This window comes from Parambassis ranga, chromosome 14, assembly GCF_900634625.1.
Source record: "Parambassis ranga chromosome 14, fParRan2.1, whole genome shotgun sequence".
NCBI lineage: Eukaryota > Metazoa > Chordata > Actinopteri > Ambassidae > Parambassis > Parambassis ranga.
The window spans coordinates 6,782,036-6,804,937 of NC_041034.1; the positions used below are offsets into that span (position 1 = coordinate 6,782,036).

At 40.0% G+C, this 22,902-nt stretch overlaps 1 protein-coding gene across 1 annotated transcript in view; it reads right to left on the reverse strand.

Annotated features, from left to right (window-relative positions):
• stk32a (serine/threonine kinase 32A) overlaps positions 1 to 22,902 on the reverse strand; it is a 45,957-nt gene that overhangs the window by 22,360 nt on the left and 695 nt on the right. Inside the window, exons 2-5 of the mRNA XM_028422348.1 lie at positions 22,164 to 22,656; positions 17,449 to 17,504; positions 14,962 to 15,113; positions 6,034 to 6,207 (exon numbers count right to left, since the gene is read on the reverse strand). Coding sequence (XP_028278149.1) covers positions 6,034 to 6,207; positions 14,962 to 15,113; positions 17,449 to 17,504; positions 22,164 to 22,215 — 434 coding nt within the window. The 5' untranslated portion in view covers positions 22,216 to 22,656. The remainder of the gene's footprint in view (positions 1 to 6,033; positions 6,208 to 14,961; positions 15,114 to 17,448; positions 17,505 to 22,163; positions 22,657 to 22,902) is intronic.

Genomic DNA, 22,902 nt, shown 5'->3' on the forward strand with positions numbered 1-22,902 from the left:
CACGTGGGTTAGATATACAAGCAGAGGCAATTAGGGATCCTTTTGGAGCAGACTTGCTGGTAAACAGTCTATCGTGTTTGGAGGGGAAGAAAAAAAGAACTCCTCCCATCTTCTAATCTGCTGTTGTGAGGACGGGCTGAGCTAAGGGAGATTTTCCACAATGATAATGCTCAATTCATCGTTTCGCGGTGGAAATCAGAGGGTTGGCACCAGCTGCCACCTTAATCTGCATTTATGAAGTATGAGCATATAATTTCCCTCCCCTCTTCTCTCCCTCTTGGTTCTTCTTTTTCTTCTTCTGCTGGGAAATAAAACATTAACACACTCTCACACTCCATGAATAAAGAATACTTCAGTTGAAGACATGACAAACGCTCCCCATCTCAAACAGCTGATGTGGAGTAAGAGTAATGACGCTGCCTCTGTGCAGTCTGCATATTATCTCTTCTTCTAAAGAGCCATCCAGGAGAAGAACCTCTTCCTTTCACCTGCAGTTAACCAGAGAGTTGAATTAAGACCATATTCCCATTTGGCAGCTTAGAAAAAGGCCTCTGGAGGAGAAGACGGATGAAGAGGCAAATAAATTATTTGAAGCTGTGCTGTGTGGTTGTGCCACTTCCTTATGAGAAAGACCAAGGAAAGAGGATGCAGGAGAGCAGAGCACACTGGAAAAGTACAGTAGTAAAAATAGCACGGGGTAGTGATAATAAGAGAGCTTATAAGGGTAAAAGGAGGTGTATACTATGGCTATGAGAGAGAAGATGGGGAAAAGAGATAAGAGCATGCAAACAAGAATCGTCCTCGCCTGAAATAGGCTTGCTGCTGCAACAGCTGGGTCTCAGTGTGCTTCAGTTCATTTATTAAGATGTAGGAATCTGAATAAATAGGCTGGTCAGCCAACAATGTGATCTGTCTCTCAATATCTTCTGACTTCCTTAGCCTGTTCTTATGACACTGAGCCCCAATACGTTAGGTCCAACTGAAGTGATGATGAAATTGTTAAAAATGTATGGAGGTTTGATGTTTTCTATTGCAAAGAGGAGTAAACTCTTTAACGAGGCTTCTGTCAAACACTTTTTCATAGAAGTAGCTGAAAATAAGTGAACTACATTTCCACCACTTTGATTTCCTTAAAGGTTTAACAGCTACTTGAAAATTCAATGTCATAAAAAAGCTTCTTTTTTTAAATATCAAATTCAGCCATGACTTAACTGCAGGCAAAAACCAAACAGCTCGTGGTGTCAGGGGGGCTTGAACTGAATTGGACTGAGTGAATGTTTGTTGTGTTGCAGGTACCTCTAATATGCCTCCTGATTCTTGTAGCGTCCCATGACGCAGCTTCTCATACCGTAAATGTAACATAATCTTGTATGTCGGTTCTGTTAGCATAAATGTAACCATGTGTCTGCTGGATCGACCAAATGTGGCATTGTTTGCTTGCTTTAAACCAGTCTCACATAAAATTGTTCAACACGTTTTTTTTTTAACCCCATTAACTTATTTATTTATTAAATAAATTAATTAAATTAAATAAATTTATTAATTTATTTACTTATTTAATGCTGCTTTGTTAATTTTAGACTTCAAACGCTTCCCTAAACCACTCACTCTCAGTTTGATAAAAGCCAAACAATAAGTCCCTTAAGACTAAGACTTTAATGGGCAGTGTGTTTCCTAAATGACAAGCTGCAGAATATTGACTCGTTAAAAGCATCTGCTAGCTGACAACATGCATGTGTCTTTCCATTACGAGGATTCCAGGAGGCACCAAAATGCACCTGAGGTTTTTTCCAGGGATAATTGTTGATGTCAAAGAGACTGTGGTGAGGTAACCTTGCACACAACCACCACAACCACAAAACCCACATGCACACACACGTACGCATGTTATCCCCCGTCACACACTTGCCATTTATCTTTCCACTTGTTTGCAGAGAGTCATCAGGTCTCAGAAGATGGCATCTAATTGAGACTCAGTCTGTTGTTAATAATTTAAAATCCCTGCAGAGCTTCATGTTAAAACACTAACTATTCTTCAATTAGATATATGAGAGTCACCGGAGTGTGACACAAAATGTGGCGAGATATTGTGAATTTACACACATTTAGATTCCATTTTACTGTTTATATTTTTTTCCAACTGCTCTCAAATGTGAATAAAAGGAGGGAAAGATGCAATACTGTTGAACCCTATGGGGGTTGTTCAGTTGTGAGCAACGGGAAAAGCACCCAAATGATTTTTGTATTTGTTACTTGAGGCCTTGAAATGCAAAGTTTCATAAAAGCAAACACACCTAGAAAGTTTTTTTTTCTGTTTCACTGTCAGTTTTTACATTGTGTAACATTACACACACACCAAATTTTAATTTCTCTCTGAGAGATCTGAGACATGGGTAAAATGACCCAAAATGGCCAAAACCTCAGAGCATTAACCTCCACACGTGGGTGTAGATTTGAGGAAATTACAGAATCGGTTGGACACAGCTCTCCCTAATCCAGTGTCAAAAGGTTGTTGGGATACTTCGGGATCAGACAAGCAGAAATGACGTATACAGGCCTTTAACTGACCATCTGTCAACCACTCTATTTATATTTATTATATATTGTATTATATATCACTATCAGTCTTCACTTGCCTGGATTTTACTTGAATGTTTATTAATGTTTAGAATTTATTAGGTTTTATTTTTATTTTACTCTTACTACTTTACCACATTTTATATTTCTAACCTGTTTTTTTTTGAGTATACATGACGCGCCTGGAATGAAAGCAATTCCCCCTGGGATCAATAAAGTATTTCTGATTCTGATTCTGATTCTGATATAGGTTTTGAGGTAGCCAATCCTTATAATAAGAAATAAATACAGTAAAATTCTTTTCCATTTGATGGAACAGTGAAATTACACAGACCTCCACCTTCGTCAGCGGTATGTCCCATGATGCTTCTGCCTTCCCTTCTATTTTCCATTTGAGATGAACTGAACTGTTATTAATCCCATTGTTGCTCTGTCCTGGCTCTCATGAGATTACTAGCGGTATACTTGCCATACAGCATCATCAAGTGCCAGAGGTCATTGTTGAAAATAATAAGCAATACTTAACATGCTGCTGTCATCACTGCTGTTTTCATGGATTATAGAATAGATACAGAGAGATCTTCATGATGGTTGCCGTTACTTCAGTCAAACTGTGTCTAAATTTTTACAGAAATAGGACACATTTTAACACAATGTCCTACATCTGCAAGTTCCAGGCCTCAAGACTAATTGGTACTACTTTAAGCTTGTTGTTTTATATGTACAAATTGTGATATTTTAAGTAATATTTCTGTTTGTTTTTCTTATTTTGTAACTTACGTGTCCTGATCTTTTTGTAAAATACACCCTGATTTTAGTCTGACTAACATTTAATCACGCTTCTGTGGATGCCGAGCCATCATATAGAAAAAAACTATCACTAGCACATCCTGTCATACACATGATAAAACTTGCAACTCGCACAATTACCACATCATCATGTCGCATGCAATTAATGTCATTACCGTCATCACATAACCTCATTATCCTTATCAGTAAAATCAGGACCAACGCAGCCAGAAATATGTACATCCTGCATTCACATAAACACTGTTGACAGGTGCACACACACACACACACACACGCATACATACAAACACATTCTGAAGGCTTCAAATGCTGTCACACTTGCCGTACCAAAGTCACCCGGTCCACATCTGAGGAAGGAAATTATATATTCAATTTCCATAGAGATGAGCTGAGAGTTACTTTCAGCTCCTCTTCCTATTTGAAGCTAATGAATGCAGATTGAAAAGATGTTGATTCCATCTAAACAAACGCCCCCAACACCTGCACATCGAGTGGCAAGACTGTCCTCTCCGGGACTAAAATAGAAAACATAATTTAAATATTCATATCTCCCAGTGGACTGGATGAATAAGCAAATTATTAATCCAGCCCATCTATTCCTCTTCTTCTCTAGTTCCTGTGGAGGCTGGAGAGCATGGACAAGAGCAAGTAGCCTGCTTAACGTTAAATGGTGTAATTTGTTATCTGGGGGTGTTGATAAATTAGTGTTCTCGCTTGCAGTGATGTTTCCTATTAGTCATGATCTGAGATGGCCTCTATTTCTATGTTCACCTCTTTGCTCAGTCACCAGATTGGAGGAGTAAGTCCGAGTGCTAACCTGCGTAGAAAGTGGGTTTTTTAGGTGTTTTTGCTGTCCATCACTCAACAAATCAATATCTGTTCCACCAAATCTATCAATCCACTCTGACACTGAATTCCACATGAAAATCCATAAAAATGAAGAATGCTGAGTGTTCTAACTTAGCTGTCAAGAAGACTATTTTCTGTGTTTGTCTGCAATTTGTTCCAAATCATCTTTGACAGATAGATAGCTTGTTCTGAGGATACAAACTCCAACGAGGTTAGAGGTGGGACAGACTAGATTTTTCGGTAGTATTTATAATTTCAATGTGAAATCACAATAATAAGGTTTGTTTTAGTGACCAATCACCATGATCTACACCTGCTTTCTTTGATGAAGTAATGGCAGGAGTTTAGGCATTAATGCCAGTGACAATAAGAAGCAGTCTGATTGGTTAAACTAGGCCTGTGATAGGCAGCTGGTGCATCAAAGAACGTTTGGTTCCAAATAGTTATGATATCTGGTGCAAATTAGGTGTTATATCATCACCTTTGCCCTGTACAGTGTTAAAAGAATCACTGGAGTGTTCTGTTTTATGATGATAAAATGCAAAAATGTGCAGTCGTAAGAAGTGGAGGGTCGTGTCATGATGTAATCATGTAAGCAGCTTTATGCATCTCTATATGTTCATGAGGGCATGGACAAGTCTGAAAGTGACAACTGTGCAATGGTGTATGTTTAAAATGTGTTTAAATGCAATGAATTGGTCCCATGATCAGATGGGACTAGCACGCTATGTTACACTAGCACAACACAGAATAGAACATAACCGTGTGTCGCATCTGGTAGACGTATTATTAGACCAATGTGGTGTTTTTTCATGAGGACATGTTGAATTTTATTTTGTTACAGAAGTGAAACTGAGATCAACACAGGCTTGAGTGTGGCATTGCATTTGTGTTGCACAGCCTCAGTTATTGTTATAGAGGAAAGTCCAATTAAGTCAGGACAGCAGGAAATAATTAAGCATCTTTAACAGCTCCAGTGGGGAAAACAACAGTAAAACACTTTACCGTTTTCTTCTCTGCAATTGAGGTAGATAACTTCTTTATCCCAGCAAATAACCACAAAAAAAGATTCAAATTCTAGACTCTGATGTTGAAATTCTGTGCACAGCCGCCCACACTGACCTCTCATCACCCTTGGTAAAAATTAACCATGCCACACTGGCAGGTTTGGAAAAAAGCACAGTAGCAATTATGCAATTAGGAAGAAAAAGTAGCATTGGTCAAAATTGCTTTTTATGTTCGACTTCTTTGCTGTTACATGAACAAGGCAGGTCTGTCATGTTCTGAGCTAAAAGAGAAAAAGTTGGTATTTTGCTAACTTAGTTCATGGACTGCATTTTGGCAGTACCTTCAGCTGTAATGGAATATCCTAAGCACTTTCAGTCAGTTCAACAACTTAAAATAATAACATCTGGCAGTAGCCATGCTTTTCTTGGCCCTGTGAGCTCATGGCTCTGCCTTAGCAGCAGATATTTCTGCCTAAAAAGCACTTAACCTGCATTTTGTAAATTAAATAAGGCATCAACACGGCAGCATATTCACGACAGTCATAGTCTGCAGCTCAGGGTAAACTGTTGTGTCAGGTGTGACCTTCATGTCAACACATCCTGACCTTTCCTTCATATTAGAAATTATATATAAGTGGACAGCCAAGCAGAAGAGAACAAGAGGCTTTAAACTACACGGTGAAAAAACAAGGCAGTAAGCAGAAACCAACAATAAGCTGTTTGTTTTATGTTATCTGCTAAGATAACCATAAACCATCAAACTGATAGGAATAAAGAGAAAACTCCTCACCTGTGTATGATGCGCTTGGAGCGGAGGTATCCCAGAGCCAGGGCCAGTTCACAGATGTAGAGCTTGACCGTGCTCTCTGAGAAGTGGACGTTCTGCTGCAGGTGGTAGCGTAAGTCGCCTCCCAGGAGCAAGTCCACCACCATAAACATGTCCTCCTCATCCTGGAAGGAATACCTGTGGGGTGAAAAAAAGAGACAAGCCGAAGTTAAGATGATGGGGCAACCAGGCAGTGGGAAACCCATGAACAGGAGTTGGAGAGAAGAGGGAGATGAGCAATCACAACAGGAGAAGTGGAAATCAGAAAACAAGTGGAAACAAGATTGGTGATAGAAAAGTTGAGGAAAAACAAATTTACACTGCAGGCAAGGTAAATGTGGAGAGAAGAAGAAGTACAATAAGCAGCAAGAAGAAAAAGAATGTCAGAGAAAACCCCGAGAAGTCACATGAAAGCCCATGCTGCAAAAATGTCCTGACGTTCTGTATTGACAATGGATCCTTTACAAGCAAATACCTCCAACAACAGCTGCAGCTCTAACACTAAGCAGAAGGATCACAGTGTTTACCATGGCAGGGGGAGCACCTACATGCTGGCTCTGTCATGCCTGAGGCAATGCTCATTATCATGTCTTCAAGTCTAATGAGGCAAACATTCCATTTTATCTTAAGTGTAAGGGGCTGTGAAAGACACATTTTTGACTTCTTTGACAAGATCTATATCTATAAGACTATATGAACTATTAAAGTTTTTTATTAGTCGTCTGTTTCAATCCTTAGAAATCCTAGAACTAGATATATATATCTATATATATATATATATATATATATATATATATATATATATATATATATATATATATATCTATATATATATCTATATATATATATATAGATATATATATCTATATATATATCTATATATATAGTAGATAGTCAGCAAAGACGTGCTGTTGTCTTGATATTAGTGATCCACTAACGGATTACCCTGGCTCTTTTTTTCCACATGACATGGTTCTATTGGGTCAGTCTCCATCCCATCATCATTGCAGCTAGTGGTCATCCATCTTCCCATCAATCATCATAACACAGCAGGCCTGCATCAGCTGTGCCACCCTTTGAGAAGCTTTTGCACAAATTATTGATTTCAGATTGCCAGCAGGGCTGTACCTTTTTTCTTTTTCTTCTCCCTCTACACAAAGAGCTAATTACATTGACTCTCAAAATAAACTAATTATGCAAAAGCTAATTGTGCAAAAATAATAACAAAAATAATTAGTCAATTTCTAACACACCTGAAGCGTTGCTCTGTGCACAACGCAGTGTCCTACATCTAGAAGTTTAAACCTTGTATATAATTTGAGGTTGACCGTGAATCTGTTCAGCTGCAGCACCATTCTAATCTAAGCTGTAATTTCACCTTTCAGTGGTCTCAGTAACCGTCCACAGAGGTTTCTGCTGGACTATCATCTTGGTTCAATGCTAAATGACCAAAGGTAGTTTTTTTTGCCACATTGGTAAACTGCTTTCTCTCTGGAGCCTTCAATAATAAACTAGAGGTGGTGCTTTTTTTGCAGTGGATGGATAGGGATTGATTGAGCTGACTCCAAACTGTCTGCTCAAGCTCAGATAATGCTGAGACCACTTAACATCTGATTGCCTCCAGAGTGTGGAAAGAGTATATGTAAGAAGAAGACGCACAAAGTCACAAGGACCCGTGAGGTGTGCAATAATATCTTTCTTCTCAGGTCTCAGGTGCTTCAGATGGCACATTCATCATTACACTCAATGAGGTACATGCTTTTTAAAAATAATCTGGAAAAAAAAAAAGAAGTCATGAGTCACTAACCTAAACACTCACAGATGCACAATCACGCACACAGCACATCAATAAACAGTCCCCTGCAAAAAAATACAAAAAAGTATTGCTTTTAAAGAAAAAAAGAAATAAGACCTGTGAATGCACTGTAATACGGCTGAATGGAAGGAAGATGCTATCAATCATTCAGACAAGCAGCAATTACTTAGCCACACATGCAGATGCAAGGGTTCACCCAAGTTTTTGGTTAATGGGCCTGAACGTGTGTGTGTGTCTTTATACTCTTCCATTACTAATGCTGTGAGGACATAAAACAGTTACATAGATACAGTTAGAGTACTTTCGATGGCTCCAAATCATGAAGCAAATTTGCAGCTGCGACACAAAAGGTGAGAAACTGCATGGGGAGCCGACAAAGACTTAAATCTGCTTGAAGCTCAAGCTGCTGACATTAGATGTACAGAAAGGCAGAAAGTACTGAAGCAGAAGAGTGACTCAGTGTGTGTGTATGTGTGTGTGTGTGTAAAGATAAAAGTAAGAACTGGAATAATATATGACATGACTCAGAAGAAAGACCCAGATCAAACCTTGACTCTATATATATATATATCATTATATCCCCCTAAATATCAAAGAAAGGCTTCACTTTGATAAGATTAGTAGTTTGTGGTAAAAATGTTCATATATGGTCAAATATTCCTCACAATGATACTGTATGTCTATATACTGTAGAAAAATAGCAAACATTTAAGATTAAGAATTACTTTATTAATCCCTGTAGGGAAATTAGGTTGTAGATCCAGCAGCACACATAAAAAAATGAAAGAAAAAAGTACAGCATCACACTGGAAGCTGCTGCTGCTGCCTGAGACAGCGCCATCTTGATGTAATTGGGATAAATAAGTGTAGGATTATATCCCCTTGTAGATGTGGAAAGTAGGTTTTAAGCAATCTGTATGTTATTTGATGCTGTTTTGTGCACTTTAACTCACGTTTTAAGCTATTTATGTGTTTTTTGACACTGTTCATGGCCAAAACAGGACATAGGTGACGTATTGAACAGATCATTGAACGAATAAACAACGCTAAAAACAAGGTAAGCTGCAAACAGCAAGCCATTTTACTCTGTCTGTTTATTAATCTTTTTATTAGCTGTCTTTGTCCCCTCAGTTACACACATACACACACACAATGTAAATACTACTAACCCAGCAGAGTTACTTAAAGCAGAAAAGAATCTAAGCGGCTGCTGTCACAAGCATTTAGGAGACAAAGAGTGGACATTAATTGCTCTTTTCCTTGGCAAAGAAACAGCAGCCTCTCCCAGGAAAACAGCAGTTTATTTATTTAATTGCTAAAGTAGGTGATACAAGAAAAGGCTGTCTTCTCTAGTGTAGTAAGATCTGCAGTAGATGCAACATATAAACATTACAATCATACAGTAAATAATGATTTGCTTGCTTTTCAGGGGAGACAGAAAGGCCATTAGGTCAATCGATATCACACTTGAGTCCTCTGTGAAACCAGTTTAATCGGGTAGAAAACCAGCTCTCATGCTTGACTGAGGTTTCTGTGTTTTCTGTCCCACTAGGCTTTCCATCAAAAAGCCAAAGTGGTAAAAACTCAAAATGGGCTTAGCCGTCATTGTTGTCCTCAAAGCAAACAACGCTGACCGACTTGCTATCTCTCACATGGCTGCTCAGGAACAAAACGGCCTTAAAGACACACACACACACACACACACCAGTATTCTGTACACAAGTCCAATCTTTGTGCTACTCATACAGTACTTTAACAGCTGCTAATCAGCAACATCTCTCTGGAGCTACCTAACCTGCTGCTAATCTGCTCTCTACTTAAAAGTGCAAATTGGTCTCTCCCTCTCTCTCTCTCTCTCTCTCTGTGTTTCTTGCTCTCTGACCATGGCGTCATGGTACTTTGCAGCCTTTTGAATATGAATGAGGTCTCGGCTGCCCTGCTGCCACTGCTGTCAAAATGAATTAGAAATGGCAATGATTAAGATGTTCGTCACAGGTAGACTTTGGGTCACATAGGTTACCTGAGTTACTATGGCTATGACAACCATACCAATGTGATGTAATAGAGCCAGTTTCAGAATTAAAGCTGCACTTTTAAGTTAAGATTTTACATGAAAACTATAAAAAGGGAACCTCTCATGGCAAAAGATTAAAGGGGAAGCTGTCCATACAGACAAAAACAGTTTTTGTACCATGCTTTGATTATGTATTTCTGTTGTAAAGATGGGTAAAGTCAGGTGGATTGGCTCACTTTAGGATCCAGCCTCAAGTGGTTACCAACATGTTTGATTTTACTGCTTCACAGCTTGCAGGAATGTCAAGTTTGCATGGATTTTATGTGCGTTACTCTTATAGGTAAAATGGATATTATAAACTGCATTAGAGCATGGCGATGAACAGATGTAATCAGCCAGCCATTTGTGTTGTGCAGCTGCAGCGGACTGAAAAAACAGGCAGAACACAAAGTCCTCAAGCATCCATTAGCAGCTGTTGCTTGATGCCTCAACCAGCATTTCAGACTCCAGATTAGCACCTGTACACTATGTTGAAATGGTGCAGACTTTTCATTAGCCTCCCTGGCATCGAGCCTGGTCTCTCCATAGAGTACTTGTTCTCTTCTTGTCCTTTCTCTTACTCCGTCCGTCGTTCAGTATCTCGGCTCATGTCACACATGTATTTCAATGTGACCTCCTGGTGGCCTCCAGGCAGTGAGTCTGATGGGAGAGCATCCTGCACAGAGCTTTTAGAGGCACAGGCACCCCAGGCCACTTCAGTAATGGAAGGCTTGAGAAACCACAGGGGCTCACTAGCTAATGTGTTCTTACAAAAAACCTCCCTTTTCCCTTCTGTCAAAATAACAGTCGTGGCGTGTAAGGCAATACACAATAATATGAAAGCTGCTGAAGTTTCTAAAGAGATTTCTGTTGCTTATGGAAAATTATAGACCCTAAATCCACCATGACAGGCCCTCGAGCTGCAACACTTCAGCATAAAATCTCATTTTAAATAGTATAATAAATTAACTAAGGTGAGGGGTCCATGGATATGTTTCTTGCATAAGGTACATATATATGAGTTATACAGTTCATTACATGCATGTTCTGTGTCAGCACTGTCCGAGTAAATGGACATCACACAGACATGATCTTGGCTTATCACCCAAAGAGGTCATGGAATGACATGGTGGCAACAGAACGGGAGGGTAAATGTTACAGAGTGGTCAAGATTTGATCAATATGTGGGATGCTACAGTATAAAAAAATCTGTGAATCTCAGTCATAAAGTGCTTAATCAAAACGAACGTCCACAGACACACATCTCACATCTGACCGCAGCATCTTTGCTGAAATGGACACAGCCAGCCAGCCGCTGAGGCTGTGACATGTTAGATCGATGCCGACAGCCCTCCGACCTTCCTCCCAACACCTCCCTTTGACTGACAGCTCTTATCAGACTGTGTCACCTCGAGCATGCACCGTGTATTGTCATGCAAAAAATACACACAAACAAAGCAAATCCATTTTAACAAAGACATATATATGCAAGTATTATTCAAAACCTTACTTTTTGATTGATAGTTAGCCTGGTCTTGTTGTGTCGGTTTCTTACTTCTTACATTTTCCCTCTTGACTGCTCAGATTCTGTGATGTTTCATTTTACCAGGTCACCTTGACATCAGGCCAAATACTTGACATGCTGAAGTGCCTGTTTCTAGTATTTGCCAGTGTCTGCAGTGTTAAAAGTAAAATAAGGATGTGGTATGTATATTTTGCAGATGATAAAGGATACTGTTTGCACCTTAAGTACAAGCAGTCCTTACTATTTTGTACTTGTGATGGAGCTTTTAAGCTTTTCTTAGCTTTTCCAGCTCTTTTAGCAGTGTCTCCGTGTCAGCTTGATTAAACCTTTTCTATCAGGGAGTGATGTGAGCAGGCAAGTCAGGGAAATGCATGGAGCCCCAGGGCAGTCAGAAGCCCCCCAAAGGTCGAAAAACTTTACACTTACTGCAAAGAGTTTACAATGGCAGTAGGAGACCTCCCTAAGGGGGCCCCACCTGACTCTAGTCATTTCTAATTAAATTTATGACATAAATAGACAATGGTTGGAGTCCACACTGACTCTGGAGGAGCCCCTGCTCTCAGGATTCCTGTTTTTTGAGAGAAGCCTTGCCTTGTTGGGACATTATGGCATGGCTCTTTGGTTGTCTGAGAATAAAACAACATGTGAATGGAGAATAACACTGAATGCTTGGCAACAGAAATATAATGCATTTTGTAAGATTACATAAGAAGTGAGCAAAAGAAGTACTCCCTGAAGCAAGTGAAGCTTTTACTACATAATGTTTCAGACTTTTATAAATGTTTCTCTTCTTTTCCTTTGACAGTTTCCAGTACAGTTACTTTTTACAATAGCACGTTATGTCATATGCGAGCAGCAGCTGTCCCAAAGTTTGCCTGTGAGTATTATTACAGTGCACTTAAGCTGTACAGAAAAAAATAATACTAAACACAAGCCTATTTTTAAATTATTTTATTTTAAGCATTCACTCCACAGTCTCTACGACAGACAGGGATCTGCTAGCTTGCTAACACAGAGTCCCACTGGTGTGATTTTCTGTTGAACTGGATGAAATTTAGAATAGAATAGAATAAAATAGCATATACTTTATTAATCCCTTTGGGAAGGTCCCTCAGGGAAATTCAAAAATTTGAAAACAGTATAGCCATAGCATTTACTATTTCTATACCTGTCTTAGAAACCTTGAAATATTATTGATCTACTACAGAACAGAGCTTTGAAATGTCCAGAACTTGTAGCATTCTCACAACATATTGATGGAGAACAGAGTTTACATGTTTTTCAAGCAGAAGCTCTGCCATTCTCCTAGTTGTTGTAGCCTACTGAGCCTCTGTTGTGTGCTCTACAAACCAGTCATTGCTGATTAATGTGTGTAGTTGATAATAGGAATGTCAGCACAGACACTAGATTTAAAACTCTGATGTGAAATACAAAGAGGTGTACCTGGCCTTGTGTGAACTTGTTTGGCAGTGGCTTGAACTTAGCTTTCAATCATCTAACTAAATGTGAAAATGTTGCATTATGACTCTACCAAATGACACGTTTGCAGTCTGTGGAATTATTTCTGCATTATACTGTTTTCTTGTAGCTAAACTAATATGTACACGGCCTGCACTCAACACATCCATCACACCAAACTTCAAAAAGGAAGAGGTTTGTCCTCCATCAACAAACAAATCAACTGTGAAATCCACAGTTAAACAGACAGCATAACTGAAAGGAATCTTAATGCTACCTGTCTGTCTATCTACCTCTCTCCCTCTCTCTGTCTGATACAGTGTGAGTCGGCCCTTATGTCAACTTAGTGCCAATAAGGGCTCCCCTTACAGAGTGGGACTTGCAGACACACAAGGGAAGTGCCGCTGGTGCTGACACATCAACAAATTCTTCAAAGTCACTTCCTGTTTTTTATGGATAGAAAATAACTTGTTTGGAAGTCAAAAAAAGCTTTTGTTGCTCCTGTCGTCCAAAGTGCACCATTGTTTGGCTGCACACTGCATAGAGATAGACATCTGAGGTCAGGCCCTGTAGCAAGTGCAGTGACAGCAAGAGGAGAGAAAAGGATGTGAAGCAGGTGGTGGAGGATGGAAATAGGAGAGGAGGGGGGAAAAAAGTGGAAGGTGAGAGAAGATGAGAGACTGAAAAGAGGACAGAGCAGGAAGAAGAGACGACAGGCAGGGGTACGGGTTTCTGCTTGTCGCTGGCTCAGTGCGATTCATATGCTTGCAGGTAATTTCTCCCCGTGTCTGACCTTCATCGCTTACCTCAGGACAATCATAACTTGTGCCAACTCAACACAGCGAGAGAGACAAAAATGAGAGAGAGAGAGAGTGGGCGAGTGGGCACAGCGCTGACCCAAGCACATCTCTGGAGGAAATCACCCCCACACAGGGGGGGTTTACGCTGCCAGCAGCATTAACGTCTTTTTTTTTTTGTCCATCACAGCATGCAATCAAGCAAGAAAGCAAGCACGGCCATTGTGGGTCTGATGAGTCTGTGCACTGCAATTCTCCCTATTTTTTCCACTCCTTCCTTTCTGTGAATATCGCTGTCATTTTCTATCCTCCCTTCTTTTTTTTCAATGCTGTCCCACAAGGAGAGAACATTTGTTTCCTTTATATTAGTAATTAAATGATAGCTATTGATTCTGCCAAAGGGAGCTTGAATGTAGATAAACTGAAACCAGAGGATAGATACCTAACAATAATTCATTGAACTGTTTTTTTAATGGCTGCAAGGATTAAGGCTGTTGCTTGGACAGACATGCCCTCCTCTCTGCTATTCAGTTAGACAGAAAACCAGCATGGCTCCTCTCAAATGTTGCAGAGTAGGAGTGCTTATCAAGAATTAATGATGCCTTTCAGAGGGAGACTTAACAAGCCATACTTATCAGGCATCTCAAAAGTGCGGTTCCTGGTGCTCTGTAAACTCTGGCTTTCAAATTATGATGAATGAGATGCTTAAGAGTACCTGATGAGTCACCTTAGATTAGCGCTCACGGTTTGAACGGGCTTCCTGAAAAGGTTTCCTCAAAACGCACTGAAGCAAACATGAAACTGCCAAGAGAGAAACCCATGAAAGTTCAGCTTGGATCAGTGAGCAAACTATATTTTCCTTTTAGCGACTTCAAAGGGTGAGATGATGTAGATGGAGGATTGTGAGATTTTTTTTTTGAAAGTGGTCAACACCTGTCAGAATGAATCTGCTACCCAAGGCTGTGTAGGAGGCTTTTTTAATAGGTGATGTGTGTTTTTTGTGTCTGTGCCCTCAATGTTTTAATGGACCGGATACAATGAAAACGAGTGACAAAGAGTGTGCAACAAAATCAATCAAACTGCTGCTCATAACAAGAAACACAAGCCTTCTGCGGAAGTGAATCACATTCAGGCAGGGTGCTTAAGATTTCAACAGCAGCTTCTTCCATACATATTTAACATGTCGAGGATCTGTCCTTTATTCACAGCATGCAGACACTTCACATCTCACATTGTGACTCACCAGAAGTTGACCAGGAAAGGATGTTCAAGGTTCTGCATGATCTGCAGCTCTTTCAGGACATTTCTCACTTCATTCCGCTCCACGCATTTTAGTTTGTTCATGTACTTCATGGCGTACATCTTCTTAGTGTCTTTCTTTTGGACAATGCAGACCTGAAAAGATCAGACAAGGAAACACTCAACTAGTGTGCAAAATAGACATACTGCTGTAGGCAGTGAACAGTTCACATGCAAAATGAAAACTGAATCTAAATACAAAATATCAACATGCAGCAATGAAGGGTGGTTGAAAAGTTCCTGGACTAACTGAGGTTTTAGAAAAAAAAACCCACCATATTTGTTTGTTAATACAACACATTATATTTATGCTAAGGGGATATGTCACATGATTGTACTGCCCGACTAGTCAAGTTGTTGATGGCTGCGCAGCGGACCTTCACTCAGGGGTCTGTGGTTCAGGTTCCCCTGACACTGCAAGCTGTTTTGTTTTCACTCATAGTTGGAGTTAAGGATTAAAACCTACTGGTTAAGGTTAGACATTAAAAACTAATGGGTTAGGGAAAAGACTATGGTTTTCTTAAATTAAACAAATCTGTCACATTAAACCCATTTTACAAGGAAAACTGTTCCCTCCTGTAGTTGTGTTTTCAACTACCATGGCGACAAGTCCCATGAGACTCCCATAGACATGTGGCCAAAAAAACATGCACATGTTTTGTTGTTAAGAACTAAAATATCAACCTCATGTTACATTTTGCTGGGTATAGGGCACTTTCCAACTTGTCACTGATCTTGTTATTGTGGTTTACATGATCGGCCATTTTCTAAGACTGTGCTGCTGTATTTTTTGAAAACAGAACATTTAAAATGCAGCCAGGCATCATCCACACAGTGTGCAGCTTTTATTGCATGTGATACATGAACACATGTTGCAACATTCCTGCAATAACCAGAAATGTTGTCCATCTAACAAGGTCAAAGGAAACTTTCGAAGGAGAGGATTTGTCTTTAATCTGTGTGATCAGTAATTTAATCTTCTCCTAACACATCTAACTTTTCACACCAGTATATTTTGCATTTAAAGATAGACAGCATCATGTTAGCATTCATTACAAGGGCTAGTGAATGTCAGCACATACACAGTGAGTTCTTTCAAAACAGTGTAACGGACATCAAAATGCACAACATGTCCCCCAGTGCATCCTGGGAACTTGTTACTGTGTGCATAATTTCAAACAAAACTGATATACATTATATTTGATTTCCCCCCTTTTCGACAGTGGGGGCTGAGAATAGATGCATGCATACAGTAATAAGCAGAGGTGTAATACCTAATATTTATTTGTAGCCATGCTCGTCTGTGCTACAAGCGTCAATAAGCCAGTGATTACTGCTATCTAAGAGACTGATCTGTGGACCAGCTGGCACAGTTAATCAGCCAAACCCTGATCACATCACTCCTCCCATTGAACAGCTTGCCATCCACTGTGATTAGACTGCTTATCTGTTGTTGGGATTGTGCGGTGATGCTGTGCTCCATGAATGCATGTGAGTGCGCATCTATATATGTGCTTACACGTGCTGTTTTGAATTACTCGGCACTATAGGGCTTAACACCAAGTGCGAATGCTATCACCTCAGATTTGTTTTCGCTGGCTGTTCACAAGCAAATTAAACCCGAAGGCTTTACTGTTGTTTATGACAATAACATACTGTTGGCCAGACAGATGATATAGTATTATTTGTCATCATTATTATGCTGTAACTTATGCTGGAAGGGGCCAGTTCTCCTTACTTAAAACATCCAAGATCAACCGGGTGATCCGAGATCTGCAGACCCTGGTGACTATAATCTGTTTTTTGTTTTGTTTTGTTTTTCCTGTTCTTTAACCCACATGCGAATTTGATTACTGGACTCATTTGGCTTTTATATAGAGGGTCATTGGAAATTATATGGTCATGATGGGGAACTTTGGCTTGTAAATTTGTTACACAACAACAATTTGAGTCCTTTTAACTGTTTCTATGATAACTGACACACCAAATAGTCAAAAATGGAATCCAGATATAATCCACATGCGTAGAACAGGCAACAGAAAGGGTCATAGAGGAAAATGCAACAGACAGACAAGTAGTCGCCAGCAAACTTAACTTAACTTAACTTTATGAGAATCTTATAGTTATGACAGCTGCCTACCTGTTCTATGTGCTCTGGCTTTTGATGATTGTAAACTATCCCTGCCCTGCCTCAGTCCAGAGTAATTTCAGTTTTGTTACATCCAACACTTAGCTTAGACACTACATTGTTCACTCATTAATGCACCTTTACGGCTGCTTTTACTGACTGCCACACTGTTACTATTGTTACGTAAATAAATTACGGGCCTTCAACCGGCGTCTTCTTAAGTTGTAGCAGCTTTTGAGACAGGTCAATAGGAAACTGAATAGCATTTCCTCAGTAATGCTGAAGCTGCAAACAAGCACTTACCTTTCCAAAGCTGCCTTTTCCTATTGCCCGCAAGATCTGGAAATGGTCGAAATTGACTGTGGGGGCAAACAAAGGGGAAAAAAAATGAACCGTTATAGTTTAAATAACACAAAACAACAACAGAAAGAAACATGTCACTCAACATTAAACCATTTGGAAAAGAGGTTGAACTGTTAACACTGGCTTCTGGAGGGGAAATGTATATAAATGTGTTACAGGTTTTAGATCAAAAACACCCAAAGAGGTGGAGATCTTTGGAGAAAAAACTGGGCCATCGAAGCATTATAATCTGAAAGAGCTAAATGTCAAGTGTCAGACCAGCTACAGTTGTGAGAGGTTTTTTTTTTTAGCTCATTTGAACAATACGCCAGTCAAGCTGAAGCAGATGGAGGTCCCCAAGGCAACCAGAAGCCTCTGACATTATATGGCACGGAGCTGGAATAGCCCTCAGCACAAGGATGGCTTCTATGAAAACAGCATGTTTCTTCTAAACATCCAAAAATACATTTCTTTAGCTCTACTATTTGCAGCATCCTGTCCTCTAGCCTTTTATTTTTTTTATCATTATGTCACTCTGTGTCTCACTCACACACACAGACACACACACAACCTAAAGCAGAGCTTAACTCCCTATCTCTCATCCTCCTCCACTTATCAGCAACATTTATCGCCAATTGGAAGCGGATGGGACTGTTTGTTTCTTGCTGCCATGACAACCAGGACAGAAGGTTTTCCCTCTCTGCTGTTTCCCCGAGGATGGAACAGCTGCTGCCCACTCTTTGCACTCATCTGGCCACGTACACACACACGTAGGCACATACATTCACAGTGGCTTTCATAGTCATTATCAGAAATACACACATTTATTGGACATATACTCCTGACTTAAAACATAACCTGCCTTTTTGTGCAGCAGCACACACTGACTCACTCACATGCTCTGCCTGCAGTCACTAGATCTATTGGATGTGACAGTTAATGTTATGCTCTGTTAGTCACGTATCACTGGCACTTCCTTTTCTCACACTATCTGTGCTGGATTGTTTACACAACCTGCACTGATACGGTCCATATGAGGCAACACATTGCAAGCACAATTATAAAGCAAATCGTATTCGTCAAGATTATTTTTCTTTTATTGTTAAGCAAAACAATGCTTCATTAAAAATGTTATTAATTCAAGGCAATCCAATCTGCAACAAGCTTCTCTGCCGGTTTTGCTTGGCTGACCGGTTCCAGCAAAACACTGATTGCAAGAATGTAAACAAATGAGTCATTTAAGTCTCCTTAAAAATTGAAACCTCATTTTTCTTTCAAGTTTCTTGAACACAACACATCAATCATGGCGTCCTAAATGCTGTTTAAAGAGGAGCACTGTTGTTGCTGTCTTCTCTCTTTGTAACTATTATGTTTGACAGAGGAACAGAGGCAAGTTATTATCCATACCTAAGGTCTTTGCTGACAAGCTCAACAGTGGACCACTTCCATGTATGTGATAGAGCAATTTCATGAAGGTCCTGGCCTTTTTAAATGCTGTGGGCTCCTGTAATTTTCTCAAACCATTGACCAACAAAATGTTAGCTTTGGATGGTCACATCTCAAAGGCTTCTCTACCTCATGGAGGTCGTATTTGTCTTAAAAGCATTTTAATCTTTTAATCTTTGACTTCAGCTTAAATAATGAAGCAGCCTTCCACTATGCTTTAATTAATAAACACATATCCACTAAAACTTGTAAATTTAATAGGTTTTTAGAATCTTGGAGATGGAAAGCCTTTGGATGGGAAGCCTTATCCCTTAAAGCCTTAAAGCATTGTGCAGAAAGTTGCTGTCTACTATCCCTCATTATATAAACATACATTATATCACCTTGAACTTATTGATTCCAATAAGTTTCCAGAGTCTGAAAATGCCCATGAAAGCAATCATATTATCAGAGTATTCTGACTACATATAGCCATTTACACAGATTTACACATGCCGATTTATCAACTCAACATGTACACACCCTTCTGATAAACATGCTCATTTTCCTGCTGAGCTACTTGAAGATTCTGTCCTGATGGGTTTTTCAGAAACACAGCTGTGGTCGGGGATAAGAGGGGAGAGCAAAGAGAGAGAGAGAGGGTAAGGTGGGGGAGTCATTTTTTTACCAGCAGATCTTTGATTGGTTTAATCTGCTGCTTTAAATGATGGACAGATGAGTAACAGAGCGTGTAATGATTGAAGTCTGCACATGAGTGGAATTGACAGCCTTTCCATGGCTCAAACCAGCTGAGGAAATCATCTGACTGAGGAACTCATCTCCCAGTCGATTTGAATTTGACTGACACATGCTAATCGGTTTGGATTGAAGTGATCGGCCTTGTTCAATTTGATCTCATGCACTCTCTGTGTGACTGTACCATATGTTAGAATTTTCTGTCTGAGCTGTTCCAACCTGGCTGCTTCTGTAAATGTGTATATTTAACATCATCGCACATTTGGTGCTCTGTGGAGACATTATACTATGATGTTTTGGCAAAATAAACTATTTATTTGACTTCAAGCAAGTAACAAGTAGCATTTATTTTACAATCAATTGACATTCAGTGCTTTTTCAGTTGTGACAACAGAAGTGGAGGACTATAAAAGTATACTGCAGGTGATCACAGCAAGCATCCCGATAACACACAGCGAAGATGCAACAGAGCATGAGCCTGTCTCAACTTTCACTGGATGACGCCCAGTTTTTAATATTTCAAAAATGTCAATGATTTTTAAAATTAGCCGGCTCATTGTGGACATAATGTCCCCTCTGTTTCTTTTTTTTTCCTGAGTCACTTCCTCTCATTTCTCTGACATACAAGCTTGTAAATCATTCAAAGACCCATCCGTGTGGGAACATCAGCATTCACCCCCGTCGCTCTGACGACTGAAACAGAACCCGTGGGTCCATGTGTCGCTGCAGTGTGAATAAAGTATGGTGAGCAGTAAACAGGGCTCGTCCATTAACCCAAGTCTCCTGCTCGCACAAAAGTGGTAAACATATGTGGCACATGAGTGACGCGTGAAGAACACACCACACTCTCTGAGGAGATAAACATGTCTTGACAAGAGTTCACCTTCACGCACACACCTCTGTGTAAATCAACTAATATGGGTTGAGTATGAACCATAAAATGTAAATCCAGAAAACTATAACTAAACCAAAACTATATTTCCTTTAGAGAATCTGTAATTCTAACCTCATGTCAGTCATGTTGACAGCCAGGCAGTCAATGAATAAAACTATAGCTTAGCATAGGCCTCTTGCCATGCTTCTGGTTCTATGGATGAAGACCTCTGAGGTTTTGATTCCAGCCTTCGTATATGTTTCCTGCAGATATAAATGTCTTCCCTGTGGCCAAAATCACCTTGATGTAACCTCTGATGCTCTTGAAGTGTAAAGCGAAGACTCAATTTGCATCTTATTGATACTCATACGAGTGAGTGCATTATCTATGCATACATTGGAATTGATTTTTTAATAAAAACATGTCAATATTTGTGTTCATGTCTGTATCTCCACACTTCTCCTCCCTCCCCTCTTATGGGCTGTATATCCCAGGTACCTTGGGAGTAGTGAAATAATAGCCAATGCTGCAATGTCGAGCAATCAAAACAAAGTCGAGGAACACCCATCAGGTTCCTGTGACCTCAGACGGAGAACCCTTTCTGCCTCTGACGTGAGTTCCATCAGCGAGGGGATTACTTTGCTTCCTCTGAGCAGCGCTTTTGTTTTGTTTTTTTTTGTTTTGGTCTAATTCAAAGACAACATCTTTATTATCCCCCTGCCCTCGGCGAAGTCGCCCACGCTGTTGTGCGAGAGAGGTCAGAGATGGTGCGCTATTGCATTAACTGGGAGTTCAGAGGAGCTCTGTTATGAGTGACATTTCCAGAACAGCACGCCAGATGACTAAGCTCCAAGGTTAACCATGAATAATGGCTTCAGCTTTGATAGAGGTTGCCTCTAGTTGAAAAAAAAGAAAATTACAGATTTCATTTGAAAGAAATTTGAGAGATTGAAGTTAGAAAAATATAATGAAGTGCCACAAAGTTCATACATCAGCATGCAAAGTCATTATGATTTATTGTCTCCTATGATGTCGAATAATTCAAATTTAAAGAAAGAAATAACAACAAAAACAAACAGAAAACATCCTGGGAAAGCCACTTCACCTCCGACTAAATCACTGACTCATGTAACACTGACTTATTTGAAGTCTTTGGGACGCAGCCAGGGTGGAATTAATTTCAGGGACTGACTCAGATCAATAAAATCACAATGTATTATCTACTCCGGGCACAAAGAAAAAGAAAATGAATTCAAACCAAGAGCTTGGCCAATCGGGGCAGTAACTCCTCTTTGATCCTGATTGCCATCAGTCTGGATGAAAATATAATAAAATTCTGAAGACCTACACACAAAATTAAAATGAAATGCCTTCAGACGGACAAAACTCAAGGGGCACCCCCGTTTTTTTTTCAGTGCTGGGGACTCAAACAATAACTAACTGTAAGTGCACCAAATTTGGTCAGAAATTATGAATATCTCCAAAAAACATCAAATAATATGATGAATGACTCACAGCCTGTGTCCTTTTAGGTGTAATTTTACCTAAATATGAGCAACAAAAGTAGAGAAACAACAAACAAAAAGTCTGTTACGAATTATGAATGTTTTAATGTACTCACCCTCATCTGTGTCGTCGGTGACCGGAGCCTTGCTGGACTGTCCGAGCCCCATGGCTGCTCCTCCTCTTACAGATTTTCCTCTTGTGCTCAACTCAACTCAGCATCGAACGGCTCTCCCTCCGAGACGCACTCATAGCCTAGTCAACAACTAGATTCACACACACACACACTGTGTATATATATATACACACACACAGTCTCACGTGCTGGATTCCGTTTTGCTGACTTTGAATAGGTCCTGTCTTCCTCTTAACTCTGCACCTTGACACAGCCACACTTCAGCATTGATCTCTCACACACACAGCGAAGAGCTTGGGGGAACACTAAAAGCACTGAAGTGGTGACACACACACACACACAGTAGGCAGTACCACTACAGTGCACGTTTCCTGTCTGTCTTCAGATGAATGCAGGCAGACGACAGACTCTTGCCAGCCAGGAGGAGGGTGGGTGATGTGTGTGGCTGTGACCCTCTGTTGACTGAGAGCCTAACCTGTGAGAGGAGGCAGGAAAACATGACACCGCCGTTCCAGAGAGGAAAGGAGGGACGGAGAGAGAAAGAGGGAGGAGAGAAGTACATTTTTGAACATACTACAAAGAAAAATGTGCTTGATTCCTGAAACAAAGGACACTTTCATTACTACTTTTTTTCCATCTCTCCTACATCCTCTCCTTCCTTCCTTTGTCTGTCATTTATCAATTATTGAATGTTTACATTTTAATCAAAAGCACACCCCAC